The sequence below is a fragment of the Salarias fasciatus genome, chromosome 3 (genome assembly GCF_902148845.1).
Source record: "Salarias fasciatus chromosome 3, fSalaFa1.1, whole genome shotgun sequence".
Lineage (NCBI taxonomy): Eukaryota > Metazoa > Chordata > Actinopteri > Blenniiformes > Blenniidae > Salarias > Salarias fasciatus.
The window spans coordinates 14795980-14808975 of NC_043747.1; the positions used below are offsets into that span (position 1 = coordinate 14795980).

The 12996-nt window shown below is 43.1% G+C and overlaps 2 protein-coding genes and 1 non-coding gene across 5 annotated transcripts; 1 reads left to right on the plus strand and 2 right to left on the minus strand.

Moving 5' to 3' along the window:
• Positions 1-2114: 2114 nt before the first annotated feature.
• tmem179ba (transmembrane protein 179Ba) lies at positions 2115-6772 on the plus strand. 3 transcript variants are annotated; one of them, XM_030120958.1, is made up of 5 exons: positions 2115-2246; positions 3117-3313; positions 3394-3531; positions 4342-4420; positions 4776-6772. In XM_030120958.1, exons 1-5 carry the CDS (start codon positions 2151-2153, stop codon positions 4974-4976), a joined length of 711 nt encoding a protein of 236 aa, XP_029976818.1. In that variant the 5' UTR covers positions 2115-2150; the 3' UTR covers positions 4977-6772. The 3 variants fall into 3 exon arrangements, with proteins under 3 accessions (XP_029976818.1, XP_029976825.1, XP_029976832.1); XM_030120965.1 differs by lacking the exon at positions 2115-2246 and adding an exon at positions 2257-2371; XM_030120972.1 differs by lacking the exon at positions 2115-2246 and adding an exon at positions 2310-2423.
• trnas-gcu (transfer RNA serine (anticodon GCU)) lies at positions 5064-5145 on the minus strand. Its single transcript has one exon. It is a non-coding gene; the product is annotated as a tRNA-Ser (tRNA).
• A 1979-nt stretch (positions 6773-8751) lies between the features above and the next one.
• brms1 (BRMS1 transcriptional repressor and anoikis regulator) lies at positions 8752-12206 on the minus strand. The gene is made up of 10 exons (XM_030120946.1): positions 12087-12206; positions 10593-10830; positions 10380-10470; positions 10173-10300; positions 9986-10065; positions 9686-9782; positions 9506-9595; positions 9332-9396; positions 9115-9154; positions 8752-9040 (listed from the first exon to the last, which is right to left on the minus strand). The coding sequence occupies exons 2-10, from the start codon at positions 10822-10824 to the stop codon at positions 9033-9035; spliced, it is 831 nt and encodes a 276-aa protein (XP_029976806.1). The 5' UTR covers positions 10825-10830; positions 12087-12206; the 3' UTR covers positions 8752-9032.
• Between the last annotated feature and the right edge of the window lie 790 nt (positions 12207-12996).

Here is a 12996-nt window from a genome sequence, read left to right on the forward strand (position 1 = left end):
TGAATTCTGAGTTTGAGACATATGTTAAACATAAACGTGTAGATCGGTTAGGAAGACATTGTGGTGTCTGTTCTGTTTTAGGACGGTGAGAGGAAGCCAAACTGCCCGAATAAAAACCCATGCATGCACAGGGGAAACATGCAAACCTCTTCTAGTGGGACATTCTCACTGCTTGGGAGTCAAACTGCATCTGGAAAGAGACTGCTTGATCTAATGGAAGGAGTTGCACTACTTGCAGTCATCACAGTAATGAAAAAAGTGCTTTATTTGATTTAATCTGACGGTATACGGTGATATATTTGAATGATTTAACAGAGGATATTTGTCAGTAATAGTAAGTGTATTTTTTTTTTATGAATGACAGCGTTTCTATTTCAGAAATGAATTTGAAAGATCTGAAAACTTTTTCACATATGTATGAATGACAAGGTCATATGATGTGAGTCACAAGGTTTGATTAAGCACTCTGGGAAAACGCTCCCTCTTGCAGCCTTACACACACACGCAGACAAAAAGAATATGTTCCAGGCCTACACAACGCAAGATATTGTGTAAATACTCGCTAAGTTTAAATATTTGAATAAAAGAAATGTGAAGTAGCTTTCTTGCCGGCGCACGGTGCTTTGCTGCTGCTGCTGCTGCTGCTGCTGCTGCTGCTTCCCACAGCCTGTGGTTTTATCTTTCTGGGTTATCTGAAGAGAGCAGCTGCTGATCTGCAGATAATCGATTTGCAGACTGTGACAGACAGTGTCCGTGTTCATCAGTCCTGCACTGTGACACACGGAAAGTGATTATTTACGCATTTATAGGAGGTGGCAGAGTAGTGGCATGGCTCAAAAGAGGCAGGAAGGTTTTTGAAACCCAGTTCAGAAGGGGGTCTTTCAGCGGGGAGTTAGACGGATTGTTGATTTTCGTATAGGATAGAGCATCACAGGGAAATCAAACATTTCGGCCATCAGAAGAGCAGCTTGGCCCTCTTTCCTATTGCCGAGAGAACTGGCAGGTGAGTAGAGAAACATAAGGGACTCCAAACTTTTTCACTGGGCTCCCTTCAATGACAGGCTTTTGCAACAAAATACAAATTGAAAATCAATAAGATTGTGTTATTTTTTTAATTGTTCCTTTATTAGAAAACACAAACTATTTTGCCCTTTTTTATCCAGTCATTTGCTAATGATTTAGCTGTAAAGTGAGACTACAAAGACTTTAATAACATAAATTCTTTATAGAGAAAACCTGTGTGTGAATACTGAACTATACCAAAAAGAACTTAAAATCTTTACTGATTTATCATTAGTTGTACTTTACATTGCTGTCTGAGTGTATATGAAATTAACATTGAGATTAAGCATATTTTGTTGAAGACAAGTGCTGTTTAGATTATACATTATATATTAATAGATTTCTGATTGATCGGTGTGCTGGACCTCCACTTTTCAACACACAGGTTGTGAGAGGATGTTTTCACTCGATTGATGCACAACTCTTTTAATGATTCATCTTGTGGTGCTGCTTTCATTCTAACGCACATTAAAACATTATGACAAGTATTATCAACAGCTTCAATCATCAGTAATTACACTGATTAAGATTAGACTTATCACACTTTTTAGTCACGAACTCAACTAATTTCTTACTAAATGAATCTACTAAAGAATTCCAATTAATTAGTCTTTTCATTGACTTTTATTTTTTCAAATACACACAGGAAGCCTTGGCACGTACTCCTCAGTGATGAAACTTGATCACTTTTAAATCACGAAAAATACCTACATCTGCAGTAGAAAACTTATCTATGAGTTCTCAGAACTATTGAAAGAGTTTGAAGAATGTGAGGTGTCAAAAATGCAGACATTTGAACTGAAATGTAGGCAGGAAAAAGTCAACATGGCTTTAAATAATCAGTGTTATGTTTGTGAGTTCAAAAACCGAAAGAGAATTTACAAACCCTATCATTCATGCCTGTGGGCAATTTACGATCAGCCGTTGATGTTTCTGGACTGTGGGAGGAAAGAGGGAAGATTAAGTTCCTCAGAGATGGCCCTTTATTATGAAGCGTGTCGGAGGATGCGGCGCGCCTCGTAACTTGCGGGGTTTTAACGCGCGCTGCTTCCTCCCGGTGCAGACGGGACCGCGGCGGCTGGAGGAGGATGGCGCTGACGGGGCTGCTGCTGCTGGAGTTCGGCCTGTACGCCTGCTGCTTCGTCTGCGGGATCATCACCGCCGCGTCTCTCACCATCGTCCAGGTGACCCGGATCAGCCCCGCCACATCTGGCAACATCTGCCTGCGCCCTGACAACGTCGCGAGCCTGTCCTCAGTGTCTTCCGGGTGGACTAACTTTTTTGAATGTGTTGCGTGCGCGTGTCAAAAGTAGGTTGTTTTTAATGCGCTTTTTATCCTAAAAACACCGACTTAATCACGGGTAAGAAGAACAAGTAAATGTTTTTACGCGACATATATTTTTTTAAAAGTGACACTGTCACGTGCCATTTCTTTGTAACAGTTGAGAAAAGTGTGAAACTGCTCTCCAAATGACTTATTTACTGAGTTGTATCACCACAAAAAGGTGGAACTCGAGCACGAGCTGAGATTGAGAAGTGCTCTTTCAAATCGAAAGTTAGAGAAAGAAAACACCCACCAGCCTCTCGGTCTTTATAAGGAGTGGAAAGCTCAGGTGTCATTTTTTTAATCACTATTTGCCCTAAATGATGCCCATTTTCCCGCCATTAACATTTTTTTTTAGTTTGGTTTAATAAAACGTGCAAGCTGCTGAAAGTTTAGTGTTTTTGACCAAACAACACGTGTTTGTTAATAACTTCATACTCTTTTAACGCTGTGAGCTAAAGGTAAAGATTAAACTGTAAAAAAAACAGTTTATTATGCATGGAAATACTATGTAAAAATGCTGCTCTTGTCACGTGACCCATTCGCTCCTCGTGCCCAGTCCATCCCCCTGCTCTCTCTTTATAGAAGTCAGATGCTGCAGTCAACGTGGTGTTTCCACCCTTCAGCTGTGTTTTCCCGAGAAAACCAAAACGCTGTTTGACTCTGTTGGTTCCGCTTCACGTCAAGTCCTCTAACTTTCTCCCTCTTTGTCGATCTCCGTCTTTTCCAGGGTAATTTCGGAGGCCTGTGCATGCTGTACGGACTCATCCGCTACAATGAATCTGCAAACGCCATCGAGATCCAGTCGCCCAGCTCCTCCTCGCTCTGCTACTTTGTGTCGGCCATATCCGTCATGGTGGCGGTGGTGTGCTTCTCCCTGTCGCTGTACTGGGCCTACTCCTTCTGCATAGACGGGGACATCAGAAGGTAAGCGGGTGTAGTTAAAATGACCACAAAGTGAGGCGAAATCAACAAAATCCCTCTTGTTTGTCCCTGCTTCCCAACAGGGAGCGCCCGTGGATGAATCTGATCCTGGTCATATGCGGCGTCTTCCTGTTCTTCCTGCTCATCACCGGGTGCATGCTGAAGATCGGACGCGACCAGCTCTGCGGCTCCGTCGTGCAGCACGTCCCCAACGTCACCAGGTGGGGCCGGCGCGGACGCAGACCTGCTCGGCGGGCCGTGCGCGCCCGGGCCTGCTCGCAAACAAGTCGCAAGCTCATCTAAAAACAACATCCGAGGCTCAGCGGGCTTCTAACGTCACATGATCCGTTCGGCCTGCTTTTGACCTTTTTATGTGGGGGTTTTTCATTTGCCATCCGCAACTTTCAAAGAAGAAACATGAAATTAGATAAAGAGATGCTGAAAGGAAAGGTGAAAGCCGAGACCGCAGTGAGCAGCCACCTCTTGTTTCAACAAAACCACGAGCATCTTTAAATTCATTCAGTGCCTCCAGCAGTCCTGACGATTGTCACTGGGAAGTTGTAGTATTGGTCGACATCAGTTTTGTGACATTTGTTTGATAAAAACTGTATTTAGAAAAAGTGTGAATTTTAAGCTGCAGTGTTCAGAAAAGCTCCGTTTGGGGAAGCAAAACCAAAAACATTGAAAATGGGTCCCATGACTGCTGTTCCTTTCTCTCTGAATGTGTCGTCAGTGTGAGAGAAAAAGCATTTAAAGCTTTAAAAAAAACAGAAAACAGACATTTTGATTGCCCCATTGTTAAATCGCCTGTTAGAATTTGTCGCTCTGGCACGCTGGATGACATTTTTGTGGCTCTTCTGATCAGACATGCTCATCCCTGATCCCGATTTAACGGGTCATTGGTGAAAACGCCGATTCAGACAGTCGTATGTCTTCATTTAAAACTTAACTGCAATTTCCTTTCCTGCTATTTCATAACGATTTAAAGCAGTTGTGACAGATTCTCATTCATCCTGTTTGTGTTTTTCAAGCTGTGAAGACGCCCAGACTAAAACGTGGGCCAGTCCGCTGAAAGGAGCCAGGTTCTACAACAGTCTGCACAAAGCGGAGGTCAGTGTCTGATTCCTGGTTTCGGGACCACAGAGGGATAAACACCGGTGAATGAGATGCTTCAGACTGTAGTTAAGATGATAGGTTGTATTTCTTAGATTTCATTTGACAGTCTCGACTTGATGCAGCGTTTTCTTGCAGTTGAGGTTGTGCACAGTTAGGTATTGATAACAACGGCAGGTCATGGGTTTGAACGACGTCCTCAGAAACTGGTGGCGCTGTGTTTCCACAGGACACGCCCCTCAGCAGCAGTGAACTCTGACCAGTCCCTGCAGATCGAGTCTTTCAGTTCAGTCAGTAGTAAACAGTCCGGACAGATTAGATAACATCTTGTTCTCTGCGTTTCCCTCCTCAGACTGCGGCGTGGGTCAATTTCTTCTTCTGGATCATCATCGGCGCTCTGGTGATCTTCCAGCGGCGCGAGAGCTCAGGGGCCAAGGCCATCGTGGGGGGTTACGGGGGCTACGGGGGCCCGGCCGGCGGGCTGTTCGGCGATCCCGGCGTGACAGCTGCAGAGACGGAGCCGTTCTTCAACCGCCCCGTCAGACCGCAGTGAGAGAGGGGGGGAGAGCTTTTAACATGATCATGTGGAAAATGGCGAACTAAGTGAGCGCGCGCAGGATGCAATAGAAGTGCCTTGCCTCGACGAGGATGGGATTCGAACCCACGCGTGCAGAGCACAATGGATTAGCAGTCCATCGCCTTAACCACTCGGCCACCTCGTCACGCTTGTCAGTGCCTGTGGGGCTCCGCAGCGGCGGCGTGCGTCCGCTGGAAAACCGGTTCAACCTGTAATCCAGACATTCATGTCTTCACTCACCCATTTTCCACATGAATCATCCTAAAGGCCGTTTCAGCTGACTGAGGATTTCTATCCTGAGAAAGTGTTTACACAAATAAATGAGAGCATGTTTTTCTTTTTTATAGGCATTCCTTTTTCAGTAGTCACATGAGACATTTTCTGGATTATTAACATTTATGGAGAAAAAAAAAGAAGCTTTTATGCCTCAGCAGCTGCAGAGGAATTTTTTTAAACCTTTTTTTTCTGTGTGGGTGTGTGTGTGTGTGTGCCGTCCAAATTTTCACTGACACCTTTATATTCTTTATTTATGATGGACTATTTAATTTGATGATCCCATCCCGTGTTTGTCGGTGCGATCGTCTTCCTGCCAAAAACAAAAACACATCTCACACTAACTGTCTCTGTTCTCTGAGGTGTTTATCATCTGACACCTTTTCAGGAAATTCAGAAACCAGATAAAGGTCAAAACATGCCCTCCATTTGGTTTTACAGTACTGAAACTATTCATATGACAACAAACAGTCAGCTCACTGTGAGTTTTGTGTTGTACAATGTCTCCCTCTGCTGGTCGAAAGCAGGATTGTTTGTGAGAGATGTGATTTGAAATGTGTTCAAAAATGTGTTTCCTTATCTTTGACTCTCAGTATAAGACACAAACAGCTGTTGTGATTTATTGGAAACAAAAAAACACCTTTTATGCTTGTTTTAATTTTAAATATCCAGTCATGCATCGTCTCCTGGTTACTGAAGCACATTTTCATCACTTTGATTATTCTCCATTGCACCAACAAATTGTTATCTCAAAAATGTGTTTTTAAATAAATTATTTATAGATTTATACCCCAAAAAAGCATAATTCTATCAGAATTCCTCACGATTTGAAGGTTAAATAAACAAACTGCCAGGAAAATGACCTGAGAGTCACGTCACTGCAGAGTTTGACAGAAATGCAGCTGAACCTGTCAAACGTTCCACAGATTTTTAACATGTTAGGATATTTGTCGTCGGAGTAGTTAAAGCTAAGACAGACATAGGTTAATGTCTGGATTGTAACTCTGTGTATAGGCTCTGAAATTCAGTCTGTTCTAGAGTTTGTGTTAGTGTGATACATCTGACACAACAGCAGTGCAGTATTTGTGTTTGTTGTGATTGTCACTGCTATGTTCTTTTGCAATGTCTCTTAATTTCAATAAATGTGTGATCCACTGGATTATTCTTGTGTAATAAATGGTTTTTATGCACTATTTTATCACATCTAAGTGTTGAAAATCATCTGACCTTTTTCATAAAATATAGAGCAAATTTTTGTGATTTTTCTGAGGAGCAGCCAAGCCTGACTGTTCTTGAGTTCCCTCTACACTTCTTGTGCATGTGTGGTGCTGTTCCCACACAGCTCCCTGTCACTTTTCTTAACTGTCTAATCTCTGTGGATTACCTAACCTCACCTGAGCCCCGGGGGTTGAGGATTATGTCCACCTCAGAGCGAGAGACGGAGAGTCAGGACCGGACAGAGGAGCATCGATGGGGACGGAGAAGCCAAGAAAGTAAAAGTGGGGGGTGGAAATCTTGTGAGTCCACATCCGACATGGTCTACGGTGGAGGAAGGGGTTTTTGTGCAACTGACTTTTCCTTGTTTACACACAGGAAATCTGCAGCGGAGGAAAAGAGCGCTCAGTCTGGAGAAGGAGCACTGCCCTGAACTCGCGTCTCAGAGGAGGACCAGACGACTGGAGATCAATCTGACTTTGGAGCCCATGGTGAGACGCCGTCACTGCCACTGTCCGGTGGCCGATCAAGGGGGAATAAATGTGCAAAAAAATGCCACGGGAGAGCGAGGGATCGGCGGTAGGAGAGCGGTGGACGCTGCAGACCCAGCTAAGCCACCAAAAGCCTCTTTAAGCTACTTCACTCTCCAGAGATCAAACGTTCTGTTTTAAACCTGTTGATCTGCGCTGGACGTCTGACAGCCAGCTATTGATTCACTTTAGCTGCTGTTCTGGCAGTGGAGCTGCTCTCTGCTGCCAAGCCACACAAAGTGCCACGAAAAAGTCCTTAAATCTCACATTTAGATCAATGAGAGCTCTTCAACAGGATGTTTGAAGGCCTATGTGTGTGTGTGTGTGTAGGACATGTCGGTCGACCAGTGCGACTCGGTGGCGGTGAGCGTGGAGTCCCTGCTGAGCGACGCCAAGAGGATGCAGACGCAGTGCCGCGAGCGCAGCGAGCAGCTCTCCATGGCGACCGCGCAGCTGCGGGCCGAGTCGGCGGCCCTCAGGGAGCAGTGCGAGGCCTCCCAGCTCGACATGGCCCGCATCCGCCGGCAGCTGGACGAGCTGATGGACACCAAGGCCGCCTTCGAGGCCAGGGAGAGGCAGGCCCGCAAGCTCAGCAAGCAGCTGTGAGCGGGCGGGACGGAGGAAGAGGAGCAGGGATGAGGAGGAGACCTGGGAGGGAAGAGAGGGAGACACTAATAACATGTAGTTTATGACACATCCGGGTCATCCCACGTGAAATCAGTCCTTTATTTAGGAATATTTTTCCACTTTCTGACCCCCTTAAGGAGATTTATGTTCAATGTCTTATGTATATAAAATGTTTTGAGATATTGAGCCTTTAAATCAGGTCATAACCTTTAAAAATATCCAAGTATTTACCTTTGAAATTATGAAATTTTCAGGGATTTTAAACAAATTTTCCAGCATTATATATTTTATTGAGCAAGTGACCAGATTTAGTAACTTCCTCATTTGCTCTAAGTTAAAAGTCTCTGTTTAAACAGTTAATTACTGCATGAGGATTTCTTTAAGCGACAGCTAATGTCACTTGTGCTTTAAGTGTATAATCACATGAATCATCAGGACTTACAAAAGATTTTTAACCTGTGAAAAAAATGGGTTGTTGTGATTTAAATAAAACTATTATTTATTGGAGCATCCCATAAATTTTTATTTTTAATGATATATCCTGAAATGGGTGCAATATTGGGCGTTTTTACATTTATAAAAGTCATTTTATATTTTAAATTGCCAAAGCAATTTTTTTTTTTTTAAACAAACTTTGAAAGAAAAATTATCCCTCCATTAAAAAAATGGGTCGACTTCTGCATCAGTTATCTCACAGCTGCAAAAAGCACAACAAACAGAATAAAAAAGCATATTTAACTTTTTTTTTTATTTGTAAATCTGAAATTTGTGCTTAACTTATCTACATCAGTGCAAAAAATATATAGCTGATCTCATACTAAAAGCTCATAACGTCACCATGTTGGAATCAAAGATGGCTGATTTCACTCAGGATGGCCTGACTTAGCGCTGACGTGAAGTTTTCTGAGATAAAAGGAATTCAGACAGAAACCTTGTGTGAGTTTGTCCGGCAAGATGAAAATACACACACTGATTTGTTCTGTCTACCTGTCTTCATGTCAAATAAAAGCACTTTCTGTCTTCTGATGTCTTTCGCCATTCTGATTATTGACACATTCGCAAAAAGTAAAAAGCCACCAGAGAAAACCAGGAGCAAACCAAAAGCGTGCGTAATAAAGATTAAAATTTTATTAAACGTTATAAATCATTCTATAAATACACAGTTTTCATGTCATCAAGAACTTTTAAAACTTTTTAAATAGCAAAAGAAAAACAGACAAGTGGTACAGTAGCCAATCGGGAGGGTCGGAGATGCGGTAAAAAAAAAAAAAAAAGTCTAAAGTTTGCAGAGTTCAGTTCAGTCGAGAAGAGAAATGCAGAGGTGTTGGTAGAACAGGCGGGAATGTGATGCGGTGTGTGTGTGTGTGTGGCTGGGATGCTCCTCATATCACCGCTCTGGAAGACAAAAAAAAGAGGACGGATGTGAGACGAAGCCCTGGTTTACTGGCTAATGCTGCAGCCAGACTTACTTTCAACCTTCTTTTTGAGTGGCGACAGCGCCGCTTTCGCCTGAGAAACACAGACAGTCCTTAAATTCCAACCTCTTATGTAGTCAGTAAAGAAATTCAGGAGTGAAAACCTCTTTAGAAATAATGATGAACGACTACTGAGGCCACATGTTGAATCATAAGTCAGATTTCTCTGACATGACTTTTTTTTTTAAGCTAAAACAGAAAGATTTTTTACCTTCTTGATCGCCGCCCAGTCTTCAAGGATGTCGATGTCTCTCAGCATGTAGACGATGAAAGGCCCTGTGACACACACACACTCTGAGTTACGCTTACACAGGGTAACCAAACATCCTCGTTTCACCTCTATCCTGCGAACATCCAAGGGTTAAGAAAGGATTTAATTTTTTACCTGAAACCAGAGCCACTTTCTTTTTCCTCTCTGCCCGGCCCAGCAGGTTCTTCCGTTTACACTTCTTGCTCCTCATCTCATCACTCCACTCTGAGGACAGAGAACACACACCTTCTCTTCAAGTCGCCCTCTAAACTCACCTTTTTTTAATACCGATCCCTTTGTGACTGTCGTATTTACCCGAGCTGAGGTCTATGTTCTGTCGGTCCTCTTCCAGCCTTCTTATCTTTTCCAGCAGCTCCGTCTTCATCGCATCAAACAGCAACGTCCGCTCACTCTGCAATGCACACACACACACACACACACAAAGACACACACAGTAAAGTCTGACTCAAGCAAGGAAGCTTGGAATATATGACAGCAATCTGAATCAATGATCTATCAGGTTTGTCATGTATGCGAAGTTTAAACAAAGAACGACTTAACGTACTGTTTTAAAAGAATGACCTGCAACAATCAGCGTGTGTGTGTGTGTAGTACCTCCAGGTGCTGCTTTGCTCCTTGTACTTCACATTCATGCTTGTGTTTGATCACCTGCAGACACAGCTCTTTGTACACCCCTGCAGTAAAGGTGGAGGTGGAGAGACACGTTGTCACCATGTTGCCACACAAACTCCCATCAGTTCATATCAGCTTTACTCAAACAGAAGGTTTTTCTTTTCTTTACCGGCGACTTGTGTCCGTATCTGCATGCTGCTCTGCAAGGCCGCCAGTGGTTCCCTGTACTCTCCAGCCTTCCCCGTCAGCACCTCGTCCAGCTTCACCTTCACCTGGTTCAGCCGCTCCCGAAACAGCCTGCAATCACAGAGTGGACTCAGCCTCTCTTTCCTCCCTGACAGCGTGAGGAAACACTCCGTCCCTTCCTTCCAATTACTTCTCTTTCAGCTCCTGGAACTGTTTCTCCAGATCCGACATTTCATCCAGACACTCTCCTCTCCTTCGCTCGCAGTCTTCGTCGTCCATCTCTGCACAGAAGACCGAAAATTAAAACGAGAATAACATTTTGCACAGACTGTATCTTTATCTCTTTGTGGGTGTGTGTGTTTTTTTTTAAACCGGAAAACCAGGCAAGCACTTGGACTTTTACCTGAACTCTCCTCTTCCTCCTCTTCCTCTTCCTCTTCACTCTCTTCGGAGTCGCTCTCCCTCTCCTCCGTGCTTTCCTCCATTGTCTCCTCGCCTCCCCCTCCTCCCCCTCCCCCTCCTCCTCCTTCATTCTCCCTGTGTTCCTCCACCTCTCCGTTGGCCTCGGGAAGATGTGATTCTCCTTCTAGCTCCATCTCCTCCTCTGGCTCCCTCACAGGGGGCTGGGCCGGCATGGCGGACTGGAAACATGCAGACACACAATATTAGAGCAATCAGTGGTTATACAGAAACAAACTGAATTTGTAGAGAATGCCCTTCATTCCATGAAAATATAATCTACCATCATAACAAACCTATTAATGATACCTGAAAAGATCTGCATTATTTTTTTCCTAAAAAGTTCTAAACTAATGCAAACACTTCAGTTTATTGAATTGATTAATGTAATCAATTATAACAATTTGCAAAACCAATCATAAAATGACACTTTTATCTGATATTGCTGATTATAAATATGAGCTGTCAACAATACTGGCATCGGCAATCACAAAGAAGAACTGGACTGTATTTGCACCATGAGTTTCTGCTTAAACACTTGATGAAATAACAGATGGGCACTGGTGAGTATTATGATTGTCCAGTGGCAGTAAAGTCAGTGATCTGTTAGAATGTATAGATGCAACAGTCAGAAACACACGTCTGTGTTAGAGAAAGGCAGATGTGTGCCTGGTAGAGCTGACTCTGCAGACAGAGGTCCTCTGGACAGTGCCTGAGCCATGTCTGCCATGTCTGTCAAGACAGCGATATAAACACACCACGCACAACAGGAAGTAAGTACCTTTAAAGAAACAAACACGAAGGGGGGACATTTTAAAATGTATAAAAGCAGGACATAATATATCAGTGTATTATGGTCACCTAATTTTAAAAATTATATTTGTTATCCTCTTAATAACAGGCATGTTTATGCTTTTATTTTGTTACCAAACCGGAAGTCTCATCTGAATCCAGCTACCTTGCTGCCGTGATGTCATACAGTAAAAGACAGACCCACAGCGGTGTTTACACCAAAATTACTACCGGAAATACATCTGATGCATTTTCATTGAAAGCCCGCGAACTTATAAATCTCGTTCAAACCTCCAAAAACTCGCTTTATGTCATTTTATTCTTAGAATAAGGGCGATCGACGTGCTGTGAAGTCAAGTGCAACACTAGCTAACTGACCGCTCACACGGACCGGGGGGGGGGACTGACCAGCAGCACTCTGCCACACTGCCCTGCCGAACACACACGACTGTACTCCGTCTGAATGTCACTGAAAACCATTCAGTTTGAGGATCGGTGTCACTAAAAACACTACAGCGCCATGTGAGCAGCTCCCACACTCATCCTCTCCTCCTGTACGCGGATTAACAAACGCTTCTCTTCCGTGCGCGCAGCCGGCGCCGCTTGTGAGCGAAGAAGTTGACAGTAAACAGAGAAGTCCGCTCACCGTGTGCCTCGGTTTTAGCTGGAGAAACTTGTATGGCGATTTACTATATTTCCATGCTTTTTGCTGGAAAAGAAAAAAAAAGTACTTCCTCTTTGCTCCAGTCTTCTTCAGTTCGACACTTTGCCGGACTCTACAATCCGTAAAGTCAGCCAATCAGCGAAGAGAAAAGCTCCTGCAGCGTCCAATCAGAGCGGACATCCCGCAGGTCACGCAACCAATCACAATGAAGAACAACCCTGAGCCAGCCAATCATAATAAAGATAGTATTATATATTATATTATATTATATTATATTATATTTTCAGAAAAAAACATTGATGAACTGACAAAATTATATAAAGTAAGCACATAGATATACTACAACACTACAACAATTTTTCAGTCAATTATAAATCAAGCTAGCAACAGTTTTTGTTTTTTTCGCTCATTTTGTGATATGTGAAGTGGGAAAACTTTCAGAATGTATTCATGTGCATTTATATTGAAATTGAGTAGACTGTAATGTCATCTTTTTGCTTATTTGATCCCAGTAACATTTGATGAGTTGGTGAAATAACGGGTCATCCTGACTAAAGCCGCTAGATGGAGCCATAGTAGCAGCATAATCTAAGGAGTCATGTATGATTGGAGAAATTCAATCGTTTTGGAGCCATGGGACGTTTTCACATGCCAGAGCAAAGGGAGAACAGGTGGTCCTGTCAACTAAAATAGGAAGGGTAACCTTGGATTGTTTTTTGTTTTTTTTTTGGCCAGCTTCAGGCTCATAGACATCATTCACAATGACCCTCAAAATCACTTAGAACATCTTTCAAGACCCTTCATACAGGTGTAAGTGATAAATAAAACATTTTAAATAAATAAAACAAGCGATGGGTCTGAACTTGATTTTAAAAAAAGACAGAGAAACTCA

Coding starts and splice junctions, on each gene's coding strand:
- tmem179ba (XM_030120958.1), top strand. CDS start 2,151: ATGGCGCTGACGGGGCTGCTGCTGCTGGAGTTCGGCCTGTACGCCTGC. Junction 2,247..3,116: donor CGTCTCTCACCATCGTCCAG/GTGACCCGGATC, acceptor CGTCTTTTCCAG/GGTAATTTCGGAGGCCTGTG. Junction 3,532..4,341: donor CACGTCCCCAACGTCACCAG/GTGGGGCCGGCG, acceptor GTGTTTTTCAAG/CTGTGAAGACGCCCAGACTA.
- brms1 (XM_030120946.1), bottom strand. CDS start 10,824: ATGCCGGCCCAGCCCCCTGTGAGGGAGCCAGAGGAGGAGATGGAGCTA. Junction 10,301..10,379: donor TTCCAGGAGCTGAAAGAGAA/GTAATTGGAAGG, acceptor CTGTGATTGCAG/GCTGTTTCGGGAGCGGCTGA. Junction 9,155..9,331: donor ACTGGGCGGCGATCAAGAAG/GTAAAAAATCTT, acceptor TGTGTTTCTCAG/GCGAAAGCGGCGCTGTCGCC.